Source organism: Actinia tenebrosa, unplaced genomic scaffold, assembly GCF_029948245.1.
Source record: "Actinia tenebrosa isolate PJP-AT-01 unplaced genomic scaffold, QUT_ActTen_1.0 PGA_scaffold1__47_contigs__length_23844297, whole genome shotgun sequence".
Taxonomy (NCBI): domain Eukaryota; kingdom Metazoa; phylum Cnidaria; class Anthozoa; order Actiniaria; family Actiniidae; genus Actinia; species Actinia tenebrosa.
In genome coordinates this window covers 6,313,731-6,336,057 of record NW_028292578.1, presented here as the reverse complement: position 1 = coordinate 6,336,057, position 22,327 = coordinate 6,313,731, and the positions used below count along the sequence as shown (strand labels likewise).

At 41.1% G+C, this 22,327-nt stretch overlaps 1 protein-coding gene and 2 long non-coding RNA genes across 3 annotated transcripts; 2 read left to right on the top strand and 1 right to left on the bottom strand.

Annotated features, from left to right (window-relative positions):
- Nucleotides 1-10: 10 nt before the first annotated feature.
- LOC148909760 (uncharacterized) lies at nt 11-4,933 on the top strand. The gene is made up of 4 exons (XR_016120194.1): nt 11-145; nt 1,243-1,299; nt 4,025-4,160; nt 4,853-4,933. It is a non-coding gene; the product is annotated as an uncharacterized LOC148909760 (long non-coding RNA).
- A 5,691-nt stretch (nt 4,934-10,624) lies between these two features.
- On the top strand, nt 10,625-12,756 carry LOC148909759 (uncharacterized). Its single transcript, XR_016120205.1, has 2 exons — nt 10,625-10,868; nt 11,083-12,756. It is a non-coding gene; the product is annotated as an uncharacterized LOC148909759 (long non-coding RNA).
- LOC148909758 (uncharacterized) lies at nt 12,728-19,010 on the bottom strand. The gene is made up of 8 exons (XM_089032728.1): nt 18,832-19,010; nt 17,879-18,731; nt 16,707-16,804; nt 16,262-16,476; nt 15,358-15,655; nt 15,137-15,229; nt 14,205-14,341; nt 12,728-13,273 (listed from the first exon to the last, which is right to left on the bottom strand). The coding sequence occupies exons 2-8, from the start codon at nt 18,591-18,593 to the stop codon at nt 12,796-12,798; spliced, it is 2,034 nt and encodes a 677-aa protein (XP_088888854.1). The 5' UTR covers nt 18,594-18,731; nt 18,832-19,010; the 3' UTR covers nt 12,728-12,795.
- Between the last annotated feature and the right edge of the window lie 3,317 nt (nt 19,011-22,327).

Sequence of the window (22,327 nt, the reverse complement as noted above, 5' to 3'; positions counted from 1 at the left end):
TAGTTGAAGGAATCCAACGAAGGAGGATGAAGAAGCAAGTTCGCCGCGAGAAGAGCCGTGCAAATGGTAGCGTCGTTTTCGGTGGTCATGGAGATGGCCAATGGCATCGCTGGATTTCTGTATGGACAGGAAGCGATATATCGAGGTGAGAAATGTCGAGCCATTTGAATGGCAAAGCCGAACGCGGCCTGAAAAGAACTGGCTTTTTCGTACTAACCTTTTGAAGATTTCTTGGCTCTTTCTCTGTCCTAAGGTGCCCTTTTCCCTCCCCTCTCTCTTCTGGCCTCTAATTTAGAGCCAGAAGGAGAAGGGAGGGAGAAAAAGAAGTGTTTTGGAAGAGCTCCTTCTAGCCCTCGTCCGCCATTTTTCAAACTGTGTGACGTAGCACTGACCGCGCGAGACTGGTATATGTCTGAAACCACAGGGAGCCCGAAATGAACCCTTCCACAAATAGACGTCACTTCCGGTAATAACTATTTTTTGATGGCTTGTAGAATCCTGGAGGTTGTTTTGATCTCTTATTTTCTGGTTTGATGTCGTGAAAGTAGTCAAATACAATAGTTTGAGGACTTATCTTGATATGTTTTGACTTAGCATACGCTAGTTGTCCCCCCCCCCCCCCCCCCCCAGCCAACCGCTTGCTTGTTAAACGTATCGAGATTTTGAGATGCGTGTATAAAATGTGTATATTCATTTATTTATTTTGTTTGCCCCCCAGTCAACTCCAAAAAGTCACGTGATTGATAGTAAGCAATACTCTTTCTGTACTGACTGTACATGAAGTAAATAGTTGAATGGTGAAATATTTCTTGATTTGAGTGATGCGCATTACTAGTTACAACAGAAACACTCAAATGCCTTACCTGACGTCATCATCATTAACATATTGGAAGTATAAACCTTCATACAATACATTCAGTACTTTAAATAATTAATTCCTTTTTAAATTCAAGATCAATATAACGCTCTCCGTAATGCGAGAAAAAAAAGAAAGAAAAAAAAAAAAAGGATGGAAAAAGGCATTAGAACACATTTTTCATCGATCGCGCGCGCCGCCTTGTTTTCCTTTCCTATGCACTGGAAAGTGCGCAAGCGGAAGTAGACTCAGGTATGTTGGATGAACTCCAAAATTTGAAATTTAGAAACTTTGTGATCAACTGATTTTGCACAAGCCACCATCCCCACAAACAAATAAATCGATACATCCATCAAAAGTTAAAAAAAGCCTTTTTAATGTTGAAGGTGTGGCCTGTGGATTTAAAGGAAAAGAAAAGACGTGTTGAGTCTGCAGTTCAGAAAGTAAGTAAAGTGCTACATATTCAAGGAAACGGGATTCTTCAGTGAAATTATTCTATTAGCCTTAGTACCTTTTACGCGTGGCCTTCTGGCCGGGGAAGGGCACGCTCTTGACACGTGCCCTTTCCCCCGGCACCTGTGACAGGTCTTGGAAGCGTCTATGTAGGAAAACAAATCGAGTTAAAAATAACGTATCAATCGATACTGCGTTCAAAAACCAAATTTGGATCTGTACGTAGGCCTATCAGCTATTGAACAATTGATTTTACCGTGTGCAGTGGCGGCCGGGCAAGCCGCCTGTTTGTGCCCCCGGCCGCCACATTTGTAACAGTATCCAGTGCGCCCTAGAAAAGAAAAGAAGTCGATCGTAAGGCTGCGATGTCGAATGTTTTTCTTTTCTACCAGCATTACGTAACAACATTGCATAATCCATTTTTTGAGACCAGGATTCCTTGGACTTCCGGTTCAAGAGCGCATGCCTTCAAAGACTTGCCAAAAATTAAAAATACTTTCCCGATTTATGAGTTTTATTATGTAATTGTATAAACTTATTGTATTGTAAACCTTTTTTGTAAAAAATGTAGAACTGTAATGTAAACTCTAGGTGGTGTGAAATATGATATAAAAAAAATTAAAAACTTTAACAACGTAAAAACTTACTTCTTCCTGTCGTTGCTGGGGGAGGCGGGTCTAGGTCTAGTGATGAAAGTAAGAAAGGAAAAAACTGAGACGCCTTTATCATCATGTAGATCATCGCACGAGCACATGCAAAGCATACATGAAGTAAAAAAAAAGCTATACAAACGTAAAAACTTACTGGTTCCTTTGCCGGGTGGTGGGGGAGGCGCGTGTAAGTCTTCTGATGAAAGCAGATCGAAGAATATGGACATGTCGTGGAAAAGAATACTCATGATGTAATCTTGCAATTAAGAAATGTTGAGGGGCTTGGATATTCTCTTCCATACTTGAGGGAAATCGTCCGAGTTCTGTGGTGTGTACACCGTTATCCCATACTTGAACAAGTACGCGTGTCATGGCGACAAGGTACTATACAGTAGCGGCTTACTCTAGTAGACTATTTAGTGAATGTGCTGCCAATACTACATATATTGTGATGGTAGAACTAACTTTTCCAATTTCCCCCTCATTTTTTAGCCGTTCGAATGATACCAAAAATTGCAACGGCGATGGATTCAATGGCAGACGCGAACAGGAGGTTTACAGATAATATTTTGAGAGCACAAGAAGATCGCCACAGCACTTATCTTAAAATTGCGATTCGTTTTCCAGAAGACGATCCTTCTGACGGTGATGGGTTGGGATACGCAGAACTTCTGAAAGTGTACGGTTTGTATAGAGATGAGACGCTCGTTGATGACAACGTCTTGTTTAATTCTTTACATTTCAGGAGTGTCAAGGATTCTCTTGGGTCAAGACGTCGTTCTAGACTTATGGGATTTGACACTCAAGAATCACCTCTGGATGATGGACGAGTGGACGCAATCCGTCAGCATTACTGGGAAAATGGGAGAGATTTCCTAATAAACCAACTGGAACGTCTTCAAGCCGGCGTGCGTTCAGAAGATTGCGTAATTATTGCTGACTGCTATGGGATAGATATTTTCAAAAGATTGCTAATTGACGTTCGTGGAATTTATCCCCGTGGGATAGTACAAGACCTACCTGAACCTTCTTTGAGGAGGTTTGAAATGGCGCTGCGCTTCTTAAGTGCGGGCGTCGCGTACCCGACGTATGGTAGTTACGCAAATGATGATCTCTTGAGGGCCTTTTTTTCAGCTCGAGACAACAGAAGAGGGGCTTTTGGTGGCGAGTACGAATTCACCAATCCCTATCTGTGTCGGAAGCGACGTTATCAGAGAGAACGAGACTCACGCCAGTCTCAAAGAAAAAGATATAAAGAATAGGAACTAAAAAGAGTGAATGGGTACACAGTAAACTTCCAGAAAACCGCACGACTTTCACAAAGTACTAATTTCTATCTCTTTTTTATTACGTGCAAGATAAATGTTCTATAAGTACAAGTTATCTTATTCTCATCATTAAACATTGTGAAAGTACGTCGGTGGTAAAATGTTAGAACGTACCGTCACGAACTGCCCATGCGGTGAAAGGGGGTTCGGGTACAAAAAAAAAAACTGCTAATGGTGGCCGTGAAGGACTGTCCGTTAAATGGAGGTCCTGGTACTTTGCAGTAATGTGTTAGATACAATAATGGGCCTTTTGGATAATATCCATGCATATTCATATATACACGAATAGAATATTCATATATCCATGCTTCGACTTTTCTACAGCACCAAGTATTTGAAACATTATGAGATCTTAAAGAAACTTTAATGACACTCTATATCGATAAAACCTAACTTGGACTCTACAAAAACACGTCTAAATTGACCTCCACAATTATGTGATAGTATCCAACTTCAAAAGGCCCATGCATTGTATAGGCGTTTTAAAGTTTCATTAGGAAACTATCAAATGTGTCTTACATTAAATCATCCTAAACACCAATGGAAAACAAATGACTGACACGAAGAAAACGGCAATATTCCGGACCAATGTTTTTCAAGTACGCAAATAGGTAGGCAGGTACAACTGCTTTCCAGGCCAACGCTGGGTATTACAGGGCCTCTGTTTAAGGAAATTAAATTAAACAGGAAGCTGAAAAATGTAATTTAATTACCGATGTTTACTTGTTCGTTTGCAGCTAAAGAAATTGAAGGCTAACTGGGGATTCGGAAATTTAACATTAAGAAACGTGTGGTTGGAAGGTTGATATTTTGCACGGGCCTGCCTGGAAAGAAATCAGCCGCCCAATATGAAGGGAAGAAACTGGAGTTCAGGTAAGCTAGAGCTGGGAAGAGGGGTGAAGGTTATGGAATGCGCGCGTGCAGGGGGCTTGTCTGATTCAGTTATCATGATCATCATGATTATTATCATTATTATGTTTATTGTGGTTAATAATGTAATATCTGCTATAGATAAGGGTGCACGCGCACTGTATTATGTTGACCAGCACGTCCTTGCTCAACATAGCGATGGATAGAACAGGGATTATAGTAGTGCGGGTGAAAGTGGCTAGAGATGAAAGACAAGAAGAGGAAAATTAAGAGATTACCCTACTAAAAAGGTTATTTTAAACGAGGAGCAAGCTGCAGCTATTTGAAACAATAGTACAGTAGTAGCTTTGCCAGAACGACAAGCAGCAGTTCAAGTGTTAGTGATGAAGCGTCGAATACGAGAGCTAGAAGAACAGATTTGTCGATATCAGGTTGAAGTAGTTCTAATACTAGTACGAGGGGGATTAAATACAAGATTGCTCGAGATATGAGTGCTAAAGATACAAGTGAGTCCTTCTATGGCCAAAACTACCGGAGCGTAACGATGAAACAACAAACTCTTCCAGGAAAACGTGACGAAGATGCGAAAGGTGAAGAGGAGTGTTGGATTGAAAGAAGGAACTTACAAAAACGCGATCGATTGCCGCGTTTCATTGAAGTAACTTTGTTATTTGTTGTGCTTTGTATTATTTCAGGAGAAGGTATCGGTCGATTTGAGACAGTATCGACCAGAAGGTAGTGGTTGGGAGGTGCGCCCACTTGCACAGGCCATGGAGAGCGGGACGAGATGCGAAAGGTGAAGAGGAGTGTTGGATTGAAAGAAGGAACTTACAAAAACGCGATCGATTGCCGCGTTTCATTGAAGTAACTTTGTTATTTGTTGTGCTTTGTATTATTTCAGGAGAAGGTATCGGTCGATTTGAGACAGTATCGACCAGAAGGTAGTGGTTGGGAGGTGCGCCCACTTGCACAGGCCATGGAGAGCGGGACGAGATGCGAAAGGTGAAGAGGAGTGTTGGATTGAAAGAAGGAACTTACAAAAACGCGATCGATTGCCGCGTTTCATTGAAGTAACTTTGTTATTTGTTGTGCTTTGTATTATTTCAGGAGAAGGTATCTGTCGATTTGAGGCAGTATCGACCAGAAGGTAGTGGTTGGGAGGTGCGCCCACTTGCACAGGCCATGGAGAGCGGGACGAGATGCGAAAGGTGAAGAGGAGTGTTGGATTGAAAGAAGGAACTTACAAAAACGCGATCGATTGCCGCGTTTCATTGAAGTAACTTTGTTATTTGTTGTGCTTTGTATTATTTCAGGAGAAGGTATCGGTCGATTTGAGACAGTATCGACCAGAAGGTAGTGGTTGGGAGGTGCGCCCACTTGCACAGGCCATGGAGAGCGGGACGAGATGCGAAAGGTGAAGAGGAGTGTTGGATTGAAAGAAGGAACTTACAAAAACGCGATCGATTGCCGCGTTTCATTGAAGTAACTTTGTTATTTGTTGTGCTTTGTATTATTTCAGGAGAAGGTATCGGTCGATTTGAGACAGTATCGACCAGAAGGTAGTGGTTGGGAGGTGCGCCCACTTGCACAGGCCATGGAGAGCGGGACGAGATGCGAAAGGTGAAGAGGAGTGTTGGATTGAAAGAAGGAACTTACAAAAACGCGATCGATTGCCGCGTTTCATTGAAGTAACTTTGTTATTTGTTGTGCTTTGTATTATTTCAGGAGAAGGTATCTGTCGATTTGAGGCAGTATCGACCAGAAGGTAGTGGTTGGGAGGTGCGCCCACTTGCACAGGCCATGGAGAGCGGGACGAGATGCGAAAGGTGAAGAGGAGTGTTGGATTGAAAGAAGGAACTTACAAAAACGCGATCGATTGCCGCGTTTCATTGAAGTAACTTTGTTATTTGTTGTGCTTTGTATTATTTCAGGAGAAGGTATCGGTCGATTTGAGACAGTATCGACCAGAAGGTAGTGGTTGGGAGGTGCGCCCACTTGCACAGGCCATGGAGAGCGGGACGAGATGCGAAAGGTGAAGAGGAGTGTTGGATTGAAAGAAGGAACTTACAAAAACGCGATCGATTGCCGCGTTTCATTGAAGTAACTTTGTTATTTGTTGTGCTTTGTATTATTTCAGGAGAAGGTATCGGTCGATTTGAGACAGTATCGACCAGAAGGTAGTGGTTGGGAGGTGCGCCCACTTGCACAGGCCATGGAGAGCGGGACGAGATGCGAAAGGTGAAGAGGAGTGTTGGATTGAAAGAAGGAACTTACAAAAACGCGATCGATTGCCGCGTTTCATTGAAGTAACTTTGTTATTTGTTGTGCTTTGTATTATTTCAGGAGAAGGTATCGGTCGATTTGAGACAGTATCGACCAGAAGGTAGTGGTTGGGAGGTGCGCCCACTTGCACAGGCCATGGAGAGCGGGACGAGATGCGAAAGGTGAAGAGGAGTGTTGGATTGAAAGAAGGAACTTACAAAAACGCGATCGATTGCCGCGTTTCATTGAAGTAACTTTGTTATTTGTTGTGCTTTGTATTATTTCAGGAGAAGGTATCGGTCGATTTGAGACAGTATCGACCAGAAGGTAGTGGTTGGGAGGTGCGCCCACTTGCACAGGCCATGGAGAGCGGGACGAGATGCGAAAGGTGAAGAGGAGTGTTGGATTGAAAGAAGGAACTTACAAAAACGCGATCGATTGCCGCGTTTCATTGAAGTAACTTTGTTATTTGTTGTGCTTTGTATTATTTCAGGAGAAGGTATCTGTCGATTTGAGGCAGTATCGACCAGAAGGTAGTGGTTGGGAGGTGCGCCCACTTGCACAGGCCATGGAGAGCGGGACGAGATGCGAAAGGTGAAGAGGAGTGTTGGATTGAAAGAAGGAACTTACAAAAACGCGATCGATTGCCGCGTTTCATTGAAGTAACTTTGTTATTTGTTGTGCTTTGTATTATTTCAGGAGAAGGTATCGGTCGATTTGAGACAGTATCGACCAGAAGGTAGTGGTTGGGAGGTGCGCCCACTTGCACAGGCCATGGAGAGCGGGACGAGATGCGAAAGGTGAAGAGGAGTGTTGGATTGAAAGAAGGAACTTACAAAAACGCGATCGATTGCCGCGTTTCATTGAAGTAACTTTGTTATTTGTTGTGCTTTGTATTATTTCAGGAGAAGGTATCGGTCGATTTGAGACAGTATCGACCAGAAGGTAGTGGTTGGGAGGTGCGCCCACTTGCACAGGCCATGGAGAGCGGGACGAGATGCGAAAGGTGAAGAGGAGTGTTGGATTGAAAGAAGGAACTTACAAAAACGCGATCGATTGCCGCGTTTCATTGAAGTAACTTTGTTATTTGTTGTGCTTTGTATTATTTCAGGAGAAGGTATCGGTCGATTTGAGACAGTATCGACCAGAAGGTAGTGGTTGGGAGGTGCGCCCACTTGCACAGGCCATGGAGAGCGGGACGAGATGCGAAAGGTGAAGAGGAGTGTTGGATTGAAAGAAGGAACTTACAAAAACGCGATCGATTGCCGCGTTTCATTGAAGTAACTTTGTTATTTGTTGTGCTTTGTATTATTTCAGGAGAAGGTATCTGTCGATTTGAGGCAGTATCGACCAGAAGGTAGTGGTTGGGAGGTGCGCCCACTTGCACAGGCCATGGAGAGCGGGACGAGATGCGAAAGGTGAAGAGGAGTGTTGGATTGAAAGAAGGAACTTACAAAAACGCGATCGATTGCCGCGTTTCATTGAAGTAACTTTGTTATTTGTTGTGCTTTGTATTATTTCAGGAGAAGGTATCGGTCGATTTGAGACAGTATCGACCAGAAGGTAGTGGTTGGGAGGTGCGCCCACTTGCACAGGCCATGGAGAGCGGGACGAGATGCGAAAGGTGAAGAGGAGTGTTGGATTGAAAGAAGGAACTTACAAAAACGCGATCGATTGCCGCGTTTCATTGAAGTAACTTTGTTATTTGTTGTGCTTTGTATTATTTCAGGAGAAGGTATCGGTCGATTTGAGACAGTATCGACCAGAAGGTAGTGGTTGGGAGGTGCGCCCACTTGCACAGGCCATGGAGAGCGGGACGAGATGCGAAAGGTGAAGAGGAGTGTTGGATTGAAAGAAGGAACTTACAAAAACGCGATCGATTGCCGCGTTTCATTGAAGTAACTTTGTTATTTGTTGTGCTTTGTATTATTTCAGGAGAAGGTATCTGTCGATTTGAGGACAGTATCGACCAGAAGGTAGTGGTTGGGAGGTGCGCCCACTTGCACAGGCCATGGAGAGCGGGACGAGATGCGAAAGGTGAAGAGGAGTGTTGGATTGAAAGAAGGAACTTACAAAAACGCGATCGATTGCCGCGTTTCATTGAAGTAACTTTGTTATTTGTTGTGCTTTGTATTATTTCAGGAGAAGGTATCGGTCGATTTGAGACAGTATCGACCAGAAGGTAGTGGTTGGGAGGTGCGCCCACTTGCACAGGCCATGGAGAGCGGGACGAGATGCGAAAGGTGAAGAGGAGTGTTGGATTGAAAGAAGGAACTTACAAAAACGCGATCGATTGCCGCGTTTCATTGAAGTAACTTTGTTATTTGTTGTGCTTTGTATTATTTCAGGAGAGGGTATCGGTCGATTTGAGACAGTATCGACCAGAAGGTAGTGGTTGGGAGGTGCGCCCACTTGCACAGGCCATGGAGAGCGGGACGAGAAGGGTTTGGTTAGATTGCTCTCAATTTAGACATTGATCTTGGGGAGCTTGTAGAAGATTCACAATGGCTCATTGAACTCGGTAATTTATTGAGGCAGTTAGTGAAGACAGGTGTTGTGCTAAATATATATATATATAAAAAAAAGCGCTTGGTTCTTTTTATGATCTTCTAATTAAGACAGGGTTCAGTTGAATGCCGTGCTCGGAATCATGTGACTTTGAAAGAAACCTTGGATCAGATTTTGATCGTGTCGTAGTTGAAGGAAAGAAAAAGGAACTACATAAGAAGCGTAAATAGCTAAACAAGTAAGTAAGAGGTTATACTTGTTAATACCATGCACAGCACCAGTACCAGCACAGTACCAGCACAGTACCAGCACAGTACCAGCACAGTACCAGCACAGTTCAAAACTTTGCTGCTCGTATGATGTCTGGAAAACGAAAGTACGATCATATAACTCCAACATTGAAACAATTAAAATTTTTGCCAATATCTCAACTTCTATACCTTAGAGACGCTGTTCTCATGTTTAAATGTATGAAGGGTTTAGCTCCGGCCGAGTATTTGTCGTCTATGTTTACCTTAAGATCTGAGATTCACAATCGAAGCACACGAAACAGTGACAAGCTACAGATTCCTATGTGCAGAACTAAGTTAGCTCAACAGTCGTTCTCTTATAGAGGCGTTGATATTTGGAACTCTGTACCCAAAAGTATTACTAAGATAAATTCAGTCAAACTCTTTAAAAACACCCTTAAAAGTAGTCTTTTAACCGAATGGTTAGCTCTAAGTATTTATTTATTTATTTATTTATTTATGTATTTTATTTATTTATTTATGTTTTTAATAATATAATAAGTTTTCCATGTTATTCTTAGTACTTATTTTTGTAAATAGCGAATTTTCTTATTCTAGGTTTAGCTTAGGTTTAAGACTTGTCGTAAATTGTATCTGAAAAGCCCTCTTTAGGGAGATCAATAAAGTTATTGTATTGTATTGTAAAGCGAGGCAGAATTCCACTGCACAAGATCGACACGTATAAGATCAGTAATTGATCATGCTATACGTGCAGTTTAATTTTTCACACAGTATTTGAAGAACGAGCACACACGCTTAGAGATAAGGCCGGCTGTGTCCATTATCACTTCAGGCATTTGTATTGAAAGCCAGCAGGAGTTGGGTATCGCACCCATTATGTTCAGACCATTATGATTATTTATGCACCTCGGTCTAAGCTTTTCAATCAGTCCATTTTGGCGGAGCAACAATAGAACCATGCCTGATAAGCTAGGTAGTATTTGAATTATATATTTTTTTTAAAAATGATAATAACAATAAAGAGTATTTTATATAGCGTCAATATCGCATGGCTTCAACAACGCCTTCCAATATATTGGTCATAAGAAAAGAAATTTGGATAAAACTGAAAAGTAGGTTTATATTTGATCATTAATCTCATCAAGAACATTTCATTTCATTTCATTTCATTTCATTTCATTTCATTTCATTTCATTTCATTTCATTTCATTTCATTTCATACTACATATTGCATATAAAATTTCAATATATACTTGATGTACACAGAACAAAACCCGTCATCAAGGAAATTAAGAATTTAATATCAAAAACATATTTGATAATTTCCATCCCCCCCCCCCCCCCCCCCCACCCCCCATAAAAACAATCCCTGCCAATACTGCTTTTTATGGAAAGCATTGTTTTTATATGGGTTTTACAAGAAGAAAGAGAAAGAAGAAGAAGAAAATAAAGATGTTCAAAATGTAACGAAAGGTGGGTTTCTTGAGTTGGTTCAGTTCCGACGTTTGTCGTCCTTGTCTGGGACTGACAATAAAGGTTGTAACACGTGACGTCCGTGGACTCCGTCCGCGCAGGTCACGTGATGGACCAGAGATCGGATACACATTCATGAGATAACAACTACGAGTACAATGGGAGCAGAGCCAAGTTTAAAGAGAACAAGAATCGACTTTGAAAGTACTGAATTCAGGTACGTTCAATGAACCGTTCGGTCCTTCAGTAGTGCATTTTGCAGCAATGCACATGTTGGGGGAAATTTGGCAAACAAAAAGTTTAATATACTTGCATGGTTGCCGTGTGAGTGAAAAAATTCTAAAGTTCTGCTGCGTGTGGCAGCACCTCGGACCTCTGAGAGAGACTCACCTGCTGCATGGAATTGATCTCTTCCCTTTTTCTATCCGCAGTAGTTGCACAATGAACCCTATTAGCATGGATGGAGCTAGATGAGGTGATCGTTCGTGACTCCAGCGACACATATACATGCATGATGCTGTTCAACGAATATGCAATTGGGGAGCAAGTTTATGTGCAAAGGGTCACATCTCGGCTGATATTGGTCCGACTCTCGTCAAAATCGGTGTATGAACGTCTTATTTTGTTGTCTAGGGAAATAATTAGAGATCGAACAAGGTCAAAGTCAAAATTTACTCGTTCGTGACGTCACACTCGCGCTCTCTTCCCATCCATTCACTCATTCATTCATCCATCCATTCATATTCATTCATTCATTCACTCATCCGTTCATTCATTCATTCGTTCATTCATCCATTCATATTCATCCATTCATATTCATTCATTCACATTCATTCATTCCTATCCCATCCTATCCCATAGATTATGAATTTTTTTCATTATGAATTCTTAACCTATTTGATTGAATTTTATACCTTATTACTTTCTTTTGGATAAATTTTGTATATATATCTACATCCACTAATTAATTATGTATACTTTTTCTATATAAATGATAGTAACGAATATTCTTATCATTAAATCCCCTGAAGAGTGAAGCAATTCACGAAACCGGCTTGTCGGGAAAAATGTTGTCTTGACTTTTTCTTCTCAAACAACTATATATATATACATGTATACATACATTATATTTTTTTAGATCTATTTTAGATATTAGATATAGATATTTTCTTTCTTTTGTGTCCCCAATCAGTTGTATAAACTAAATACATAGACACGTGAATATGAAGTTGTCATTATTATTGTTATTTATCCAACCACTCCGCTCTCTACTTACGACCAAGGCATGATAATCCAACATGGGTTTCCATGGCTACGCAATTCTTGCCCATTCCCTTGCTTCCAACCCACCCTCTCTGTTCGCTGTGTGTCGTCAGCATAAGCATGCGAGAATAGGACTACATTTTCAAGTAACAAACATGTTTTATTTACATTTCTGCATCTGCTGCCTGCCTTTCAACAGCACAAACACACTATAATAATATCGTACAAGGCTATACTAGGCTTTCTAGGAATGGAAAGGAGTTCTTTTTCCAATGAACTAGCTTATTCTAGGATTAGGATCTAGGATGCCAAGATGGGTTTCCATGGCAACGCATGTCGTGGTTCAGAAAGCAAATAGTGTCACCCTGGGAATTACAGCAAATCAGGCTCGAAACTTACTCATTTTTCTCTATCTCCACCTCGCTTAAAGATCAGAAGTAAACGATAAAACAAAACAACCTTGGTCTTTCGCGAAAATGTGATGTCTTTCGCAAAAACCATTCCTTTCAAAGTTCTGTTGGCAAAGATCATCGTCAGCAAGTGCTTTTGTTCAGTTGAATGACAAAATTCCATCTCAAAGATACACAAGTGAACCATTCAAATCTTTGCCGACAGATTCAAAAGAAAAAGACAATATACTGCATTTTGTCTTGGCGACTTGCAATGGCATTGCCGAGAACACTCCACCTACCACTATAATAATTATTATCATATGTCTTTTCGAACCAGACCACAGTAAAGTTGGGAAAAAAAGGGGGGGGGGGGGGGGGAAATCTCTGTTAGCAAAGATCACAGAAGCAAGTGCTCACAGGGTTCTTTTTTTTTTTTTTTTTTTTTTTCCCCCTTCATCTCCTAATTAAAAAAAAGGGGGACATATCTGTCTATTCGAAAGCCTCATGAATGGACCTGAGAGGAGTACGCAGTTTGAAAACTCCTGGCTTTTTCTTCAAAGGCGTCATGTTGACTGCCACCATGGCCTCGGTCGACTCTAACCACGGCTCGGCATCAAACGTAAAAACATACTCGTCCCTACTACCGGCACACAGCTCAAACCACAATAGGCTGGCTTCCCCTTGGGGTTGCAAGGACTGAACCCGACCTATCAAGACCTTGGGACATGCTGCCTTGCTCCCTTCTTCCAAGAGCCCAACGAAGTCCCCCGCTTTGAAAGTAGAGTCCCCACTGCCCTCTTGGTCGGCACCATCTTTCGTCGGCTCGTCCCGAGCCAGGTTAGAACAAAGAGACAGGGCCAATGTCTTCCGCTGGTTGGAACTTCGTCTGTCATATGTCTGTTGTGCCTGCTTTCTGCTGTGTCTCAGGGCCGCCGCTATCGAATCTTTGAGGGAGTCACTGCAATCACTGCAAAAAGATGATGACCATGATCAGCATGATGATGATGATGATGATTCCTTTATTTTGTGTATAAATATGTTTTGCTTGCAATATGTACAACACAAGTTGCAGAAATATAAAAAAAAAAGAAAAGAAAAGAAAGAAGAATTAAGAAAGAAGAAGAAGGAAGAAAAAGAAAAAGAAAAAAAGAAAAGAAAAGAAAGAAAAAGAATTAAGAAAGAAGAAGAAGGAAGAAAAAGAAAAAGAAAAAAAAGAAAGAAAAAAAGAAAAAAGAATTAAGAAAGAAGAAGAAGGAAGAAAAAGAAAAAGAAAAAAAAGAAAAAAAAAAAAAAAAAAAGAAAAAGAAAGGGACCTAAAATTGAAAAAATAAAGTAAAATACAATAAAATAAAATAGAATAATGATGATGTTTAAATATAGGATAGAATAGAATAGAATAGAATAGAATAGAATAGAATAGAATAGAATAGAATAGAATAGAATAGAATAGAATAGAATAGAATAGAATAGAATAGAATCCAATCCAATCATGATGATGTTTAAATATAGGGCCAACATCTTGGAGAGTTCCAAGACGCTTTACATGACAAGTATTTAGCACAAAAAGTTCAAGAATAAAATAACATTTGCATCTTTTCAACAATTCATTCCATTTCAATTTGCATTCCACATCAACATCAATAAAATCAAGGTTATAAAAACTCTACATCTAAATGGATATCAAGAGTTAGCCTTATAGAAGCCTTAAGAATATAACTTGTTCAACTTCATTTCTCTATGCCTTTGTCTATTATTCTGTTTGCCCAGATATGTGGAGGTGGACAGCATTATCGATATAAAGTTATATAAAAAAGCAAAAGAAAGAAAGAAAGAAAGAAAGAAAGAAAGAAAGAAAGAAAGAAAGAAAGAAAGACACAAACCAAACACTTGGGACTTACCTCCTTCCATAAGTATGCGTCACGAAAGAGCTCCGTAGGCCATTGACGGACAAACTGACACCAGTCAGTCTGTGGAACAAATACTTGAGGCGGCTACAGAAGGCGGAACTGGAATATGGCCTTCCAAAGCCATTATTCTACAATTGGGGGAAAGAAAAAAAAAATGAACGGGTTAGTATGAGACAGTAATGGAATAGCTGCACACTACTGTTACAACCAAACCAACACAATGATCATCATTTATTACAAATGAACCCCTCAACGTCAGATGCCCGCCCTAATTTGATTATTCAGCCTTTTGATTGTACACAGATGTGAAAAAAAAAAAAAAAAAATTTCGTATGGAGTTTGGGGTTAGGGCCAGAGCAAAAACCACCTACCCAAGGGTGGTACCATTCTTCGGGAGGTGCTAGAATCTTGGATTACCACCCTGGCATGGTAGTAAGAAGTATGAAACGTACCCACAACATGGTGTTTCCAGGGTAGTAACTCCTTCGATTACCACCCTAGACGGAGTGTCAGTATTGCAGAATACACCTCGCCCAGGGTAGTAAAAAGTATGAAATGTACCCACGACCTGTGGTTGGAGGTGCTGAACTCACCCTTTACCAACTTGAAGCCCTCGCAAGGGTAGGGTACGGGCTTCGGAACACAACTTGGGCTTAGGGTACGGGCTCCTGAACCCAAGTTAGGGTTCTCTCTTTTCATTGCCAAAAAACAAAATTCTACCACCCTAAAGGAGGTACGAAGTCACGAAGTCACCACCCTTCACCAAATAATGGTAGTCACCGGCCTAAACCGGGTGCACTCCTTGCCAAACAATCCCCAGCAATCCCAATCAATTAATGTCTTCCGGCACTTCGGAACGTCGTTTGTTCCTGACTTGATTGTCATGCCTGGAAATGGAAATGAATTATGATTGCATCACTTACCACGATAAGAAAGTCACCACTCTCCTCCGTGATCAGCTTTGCCCTGTGATTTTTGACATAGTCTACCAGGATGCTGCTCAGTTCATGGTCATTCTGAAAGGAAGGAAGGAAGGAAGGAAGGAAGGAAGGAATGAATGAATGAATGAATGAATGAATGAATGAAACCACAATTATTATTATTATGATTGATCGATCTGAAACAGATTGTGGCATTGCATTACCTTCAAAATAGTGGTATCTGAGCCGTAGGTTTTGACGGTTTTGTACTTCTGAAATCGAAATTTGACACCTCCATCCTCTTGGAGCTCGACGAGGTTCTTGCCAGCCACTTCAGGGCTCGTGAGGCTCGATCCCTGGGGAAGAATTTGTAATGTCCGGATTTCGCAGGCCCTGGAAGGTGGCACCAGCACATACAGACTAATGAGCAGAAGGTCAGCGCATTCTTCGGCTCTGGCTCTCTCCGTCCTTGCCATCTCCACCCTCTCCCTCTGTCGTGCCAAGCTGGCAACAACCTCGTCCCTGAATTGGAAAAACAACAACAAAGGATTAGGGAGATCTGGATTGGCTAGCTATTGGAGTATTTTAAGATCTGTTAAAAACAACTAGTGCTTAAACATCTATGTTAAAAATCAAATCAAAAAAGCTGCAGATAATACAGTCAATAATACAGTTCACATCCATCTCAATCCAAAACAATCCCTATAACCACCGCACAGTTACTGTCAACCAATAACAATATCCAAAGAAATGATTATTCTAGTTGAGGTAAAGTATTATGCTCGTCTGAAAAGAAACTTAGGTCTCGCTTGCTCATTTACAGGCGAAACCAGGAGAAACACTCCAAAAACCTCTCCCCCCCCCACCCCCCCCCCCCCCCCACGTCTAATATCAATAAATAATAATTTCATCGATCCACCTGTGACATAAATACTAAATTAATCATGAATATTATTATCATCCTTGTTATAGGTAATGATTTTTTAGTCTTTTCATTTCTTCTAATTTTTAAGATCATTGTTTTTGTTTTGAGCTCTAAGCCTTTCATTTCATCAATGTAAAACTGAAATTTTACTGAAGTTTTCATTATATTATCATTATTATCATCATCATCATCATCATCATTACCACTCAAGCCAACTGTTCTTCTCCATCAGGTCCTCCTTTGTCGAAGCACTTTCTCTGTGTCCTTCCCTCTGCAAGCAAGCCACTTGAGCACGTAGCGTTTTGATGACCCCAACATCCGTAAAGTCAGGCGAATCTTCGGCATGTATAAACTTGGCTGGGTAGATAAGAGCCGCTACGTGGTTAGCCATTGTGTAGGCCTTCAAACGCCTCTCCACCTGGAAGAAGGTCAATGTTAACAGTCTTAGTATCGATATATGCCCCCAAAATTTCCCAATTAAACCCTAGATGCATTTCTATAAATGTATGCATATGAATGTTGTAAAAAAATATTGTAAAGATGAAAAAAAAAAAAACAAACCCCTAGATGTATGTACGTAGAGCTGGGCGGGTCATGACTATTTCTAAACAAAAGAACTGAATGCTAGACAATTTTACTTTCTCTCACCTTGAGGTAAGTCAGGTACTTTTCAATGACATTGAGTCTTATGAACAGGTCAGGGCTCAATCTTAAAGAAAGCACCTCGCTGGCAAAGCCAAGAAAGCCTGTTGAGAAAGAGTCGAAAAGACCCAATGTTAACAAAAAGCATAGTCACACAACACACCAAAAACAACAGATCCATGTGGATGATCATTTCATTTTCTCCGCCCTTTCTGTACGCGAGATATCAATCCACTTCAATTTACAGTCATGTCAATATTATGTATTCATTTCAACCAGCCCCACCCCCCTCCCCCGATACTAATCACGACACTAATGTATGAAAAATTTGATTCAAAAATAAATTATCTTTAAACAAGGTAACTCTCCACCCCAGTCATGCCTATGCTGGGCAATTCCACATGAGAAATTGAAATGTTTCAATAGTCAACATCAGCTTGTTTCAGCCAGATCATCTTACTCCAAAGGAATTTATTAGAAAAGAGAATATCCTAAAAAAATCTATTAGTAATAATTTCATTTGTTGTTGACCTTTCAAGAATTTTTGACACACAATTGGATTGAAAAGTTGATAATTTTGGTTTTAAAATTCTAACTTGTTTAGTCTTTTGCCCTCTATGTCATAATAATCGATCTATATCACTTCTTTCTTAATCCCAGACACTTATTGGAAAACAGAACGAATGTTTCAACTGATTTTCATCGCTCAGGAGACCCAAATAGACAGGTTTTGGGTGGAAGAAATGAACATTCCCAAAGATGTCATGTCCAAAACAATTTATGGTCATGTCCGCAACACAATGTTTTGCTTAGTAAATCCACAATAACAAATGATTTTTATTGGTCCTTTTAACATGAGGTATTAATGACTAATGACTAATCTTAGAGAATGTCTCATTTCCATTCAAACAATTTCCATCTGGACTTAACAGACACTTAAAACTTTAATTTGGTCTCCAAATGTCATGGAATTGCCCACTGTAGTTATGTATTCATTTGCCAATGCCTACCAACCCCGAATGCTAATCTCAACTCATGTATTTAAAAAAATGCATTCAAAAGTATATTATTTTTTAAAGAGTGACCCCACCCCCCCCCAAAAAAATTAGTAAAGATGATGAGTGCATCGAGCACTGATTTTATACATAATGTATCAAATAAGCTGACTGTTTACTCACACAAAAGTCTTTCTTGAGCTTTGGCAAAGGTGGACTCGGCAACAGGAGGCTTTTGCCTCTGAAGATTTATCGGCTTTGTAAAGTACAGGTTAACCTCTTTAAGGAATTCTTTCATGGTGGTGGGGAGGTGTTTGAAGTCTACCGCATACTTCTTGGTCTTTCCGGTGGTCAAGTGGCTTGCTTGGGAAGGGCTTGAGGGATGACCCTTAGACGGAGCAGGAAGGTCAATTTCTGTGCGTGCAACTGTCTTCTGGCTTGTGGAATGTTCTTTAGGCGACGCATCCTGGTCAGTGTCCTCGAAGCTAATAGGGCTTGGGGCAGGCAGCAGGTCCATTTCTGTGGCAGCTGTCTGAGTGGTGGAATGTTCTTTAGGCCACGCATCCTGGTCAGCGTCCTCGAAGCTAATAGGGCTTGGGGCAGGCAGCCGGTCCATTTCTGAGGCAGCTGTTCGAGTGGTGGGGTGTACTTTAGGCGGTGCATCCTGGTCAGTGTCCTCGAAGCTAATAGGGCTTGGAGAAGGCAGCTGGTACATTTCTGAGGTAGCTGTCTGAGTGGTGGGAAAATGCATGGCTCTTCTCGCGGTCTCGTACTGTTGTTGAAGCACGTGGAAGGAGTCAGCGTTGTTCAGTCCGAGGAAATCTTCCTGGCCATCGCTTTCTTCAACGTCGCTGTCGCTGTCAGAAAATTCGTATTCTACCAGGTTCGACGGGAGCATGGTTTAAAATGTAGAGAGCTGTAGTTGAAGGAATCCAACGAAGGAGGATGAAGAAGCAAGTTCGCCGCGAGAAGAGCCGTGCAAATGGTAGCGTCGTTTTCGGTGGTCATGGAGATGGCCAATGGCATCGCTGGATTTCTGTATGGACAGGAAGCGATATATCGAGGTGAGAAATGTCGAGCCATTTGAATGGCAAAGCCGAACGCGGCCTGAAAAGAACTGGCTTTTTCGTACTAACCTTTTGAAGATTTCTTGGCTCTTTCTCTGTCCTAAGGTGCCCTTTTCCCTCCCCTCTCTCTTCTGGCCTCTAATTTAGAGCCAGAAGGAGAAGGGAGGGAGAAAAAGAAGTGTTTTGGAAGAGCTCCTTCTAGCCCTCGTCCGCCATTTTTCAAACTGTGTGACGTAGCACTGACCGCGCGAGACTGGTATATGTCTGAAACCACAGGGAGCCCGAAATGAACCCTTCCACAAATAGACGTCACTTCCGGTAATAACTATTTTTTGATGGCTTGTAGAATCCTGGAGGTTGTTTTGATCTCTTATTTTCTGGTTTGATGTCGTGAAAGTAGTCAAATACAATAGTTTGAGGACTTATCTTGATATGTTTTGACTTAGCATACGCTAGTTGTCCCCCCCCCCCCCCCCCCCCAGCCAACCGCTTGCTTGTTAAACGTATCGAGATTTTGAGATGCGTGTATAAAATGTGTATATTCATTTATTTATTTTGTTTGCCCCCCAGTCAACTCCAAAAAGTCACGTGATTGATAGTAAGCAATACTCTTTCTGTACTGACTGTACATGAAGTAAATAGTTGAATGGTGAAATATTTCTTGATTTGAGTGATGCGCATTACTAGTTACAACAGAAACACTCAAATGCCTTACCTGACGTCATCATCATTAACATATTGGAAGTATAAACCTTCATACAATACATTCAGTACTTTAAATAATTAATTCCTTTTTAAATTCAAGATCAATATAACGCTCTCCGTAATGCGAGAAAAAAAAGAAAGAAAAAAAAAAAAGGATGGAAAAAGGCATTAGAACACATTTTTCATCGATCGCGCGCGCCTCCTTGTTTTCCTTTCCTATGCACTGGAAAGTGCGCAAGCGGAAGTAGACTCAGGTATGTTGGATGAACTCCAAAATTTGAAATTTAGAAACTTTTGTGATCAACTGATTTTGTCGACCAGCATCCTTTCGAGTATTTCAGGTGAAGGAGCTGAGGCTATGGAGGAAAATATGCGTTTGATCGTTAAAAGGGTAAAGGAGAACGAGGAGTGCTTTTCATTTCTACAGCACTTGGAACTTGCTAGACAGATCGAAGAATATGGACATGTCGTGGAAAAGAATACTCATGATGTAATCTTGCAATTAAGAAATGTTGAGGGGCTTGGATATTCTCTTCCATACTTGAGGGAAATCGTCCGAGTTCTGTGGTGTGTACACCGTTATCCCATACTTGAACAAGTACGCGTGTCATGGCGACAAGGTACTATACAGTAGCGGCTTACTCTAGTAGACTATTTAGTGAATGTGCTGCCAATACTACATATATTGTGATGGTAGAACTAACTTTTCCAATTTCCCCCTCATTTTTTAGCCGTTCGAATGATACCAAAAATTGCAACGGCGATGGATTCAATGGCAGACGCGAACAGGAGGTTTACAGATAATATTTTGAGAGCACAAGAAGATCGCCACAGCACTTATCTTAAAATTGCGATTCGTTTTCCAGAAGACGATCCTTCTGACGGTGATGGGTTGGGATACGCAGAACTTCTGAAAGTGTACGGTTTGTATAGAGATGAGACGCTCGTTGATGACAACGTCTTGTTTAATTCTTTACATTTCAGGAGTGTCAAGGATTCTCTTGGGTCAAGACGTCGTTCTAGACTTATGGGATTTGACACTCAAGAATCACCTCTGGATGATGGACGAGTGGACGCAATCCGTCAGCATTACTGGGAAAATGGGAGAGATTTCCTAATAAACCAACTGGAACGTCTTCAAGCCGGCGTGCGTTCAGAAGATTGCGTAATTATTGCTGACTGCTATGGGATAGATATTTTCAAAAGATTGCTAATTGACGTTCGTGGAATTTATCCCCGTGGGATAGTACAAGACCTACCTGAACCTTCTTTGAGGAGGTTTGAAATGGCGCTGCGCTTCTTAAGTGCGGGCGTCGCGTACCCGACGTATGGTAGTTACGCAAATGATGATCTCTTGAGGGCCTTTTTTTCAGCTCGAGACAACAGAAGAGGGGCTTTTGGTGGCGAGTACGAATTCACCAATCCCTATCTGTGTCGGAAGCGACGTTATCAGAGAGAACGAGACTCACGCCAGTCTCAAAGAAAAAGATATAAAGAATAGGAACTAAAAAGAGTGAATGGGTACACAGTAAACTTCCAGAAAACCGCACGACTTTCACAAAGTACTAATTTCTATCTCTTTTTTATTACGTGCAAGATAAATGTTCTATAAGTACAAGTTATCTTATTCTCATCATTAAACATTGTGAAAGTACGTCGGTGGTAAAATGTTAGAACGTACCGTCACGAACTGCCCATGCGGTGAAAGGGGGTTCGGGTACAAAAAAAAAAACTGCTAATGGTGGCCGTGAAGGACTGTCCGTTAAATGGAGGTCCTGGTACTTTGCAGTAATGTGTTAGATACAATAATGGGCCTTTTGGATAATATCCATGCATATTCATATATACACGAATAGAATATTCATATATCCATGCTTCGACTTTTCTACAGCACCAAGTATTTGAAACATTATGAGATCTTAAAGAAACTTTAATGACACTCTATATCGATAAAACCTAACTTGGACTCTACAAAAACACGTCTAAATTGACCTCCACAATTATGTGATAGTATCCAACTTCAAAAGGCCCATGCATTGTATAGGCGTTTTAAAGTTTCATTAGGAAACTATCAAATGTGTCTTACATTAAATCATCCTAAACACCAATGGAAAACAAATGACTGACACGAAGAAAACGGCAATATTCCGGACCAATGTTTTTCAAGTACGCAAATAGGTAGGCAGGTACAACTGCTTTCCAGGCCAACGCTGGGTATTACAGGGCCTCTGTTTAAGGAAATTAAATTAAACAGGAAGCTGAAAAATGTAATTTAATTACCGATGTTTACTTGTTCGTTTGCAGCTAAAGAAATTGAAGGCTAACTGGGGATTCGGAAATTTAACATTAAGAAACGTGTGGTTGGAAGGTTGATATTTTGCACGGGCCTGCCTGGAAAGAAATCAGCCGCCCAATATGAAGGGAAGAAACTGGAGTTCAGGTAAGCTAGAGCTGGGAAGAGGGGTGAAGGTTATGGAATGCGCGCGTGCAGGGGGCTTGTCTGATTCAGTTATCATGATCATCATGATTATTATCATTATTATGTTTATTGTGGTTAATAATGTAATATCTGCTATAGATAAGGGTGCACGCGCACTGTATTATGTTGACCAGCACGTCCTTGCTCAACATAGCGATGGATAGAACAGGGATTATAGTAGTGCGGGTGAAAGTGGCTAGAGATGAAAGACAAGAAGAGGAAAATTAAGAGATTACCCTACTAAAAAGGTTATTTTAAACGAGGAGCAAGCTGCAGCTATTTGAAACAATAGTACAGTAGTAGCTTTGCCAGAACGACAAGCAGCAGTTCAAGTGTTAGTGATGAAGCGTCGAATACGAGAGCTAGAAGAACGATTTGTCG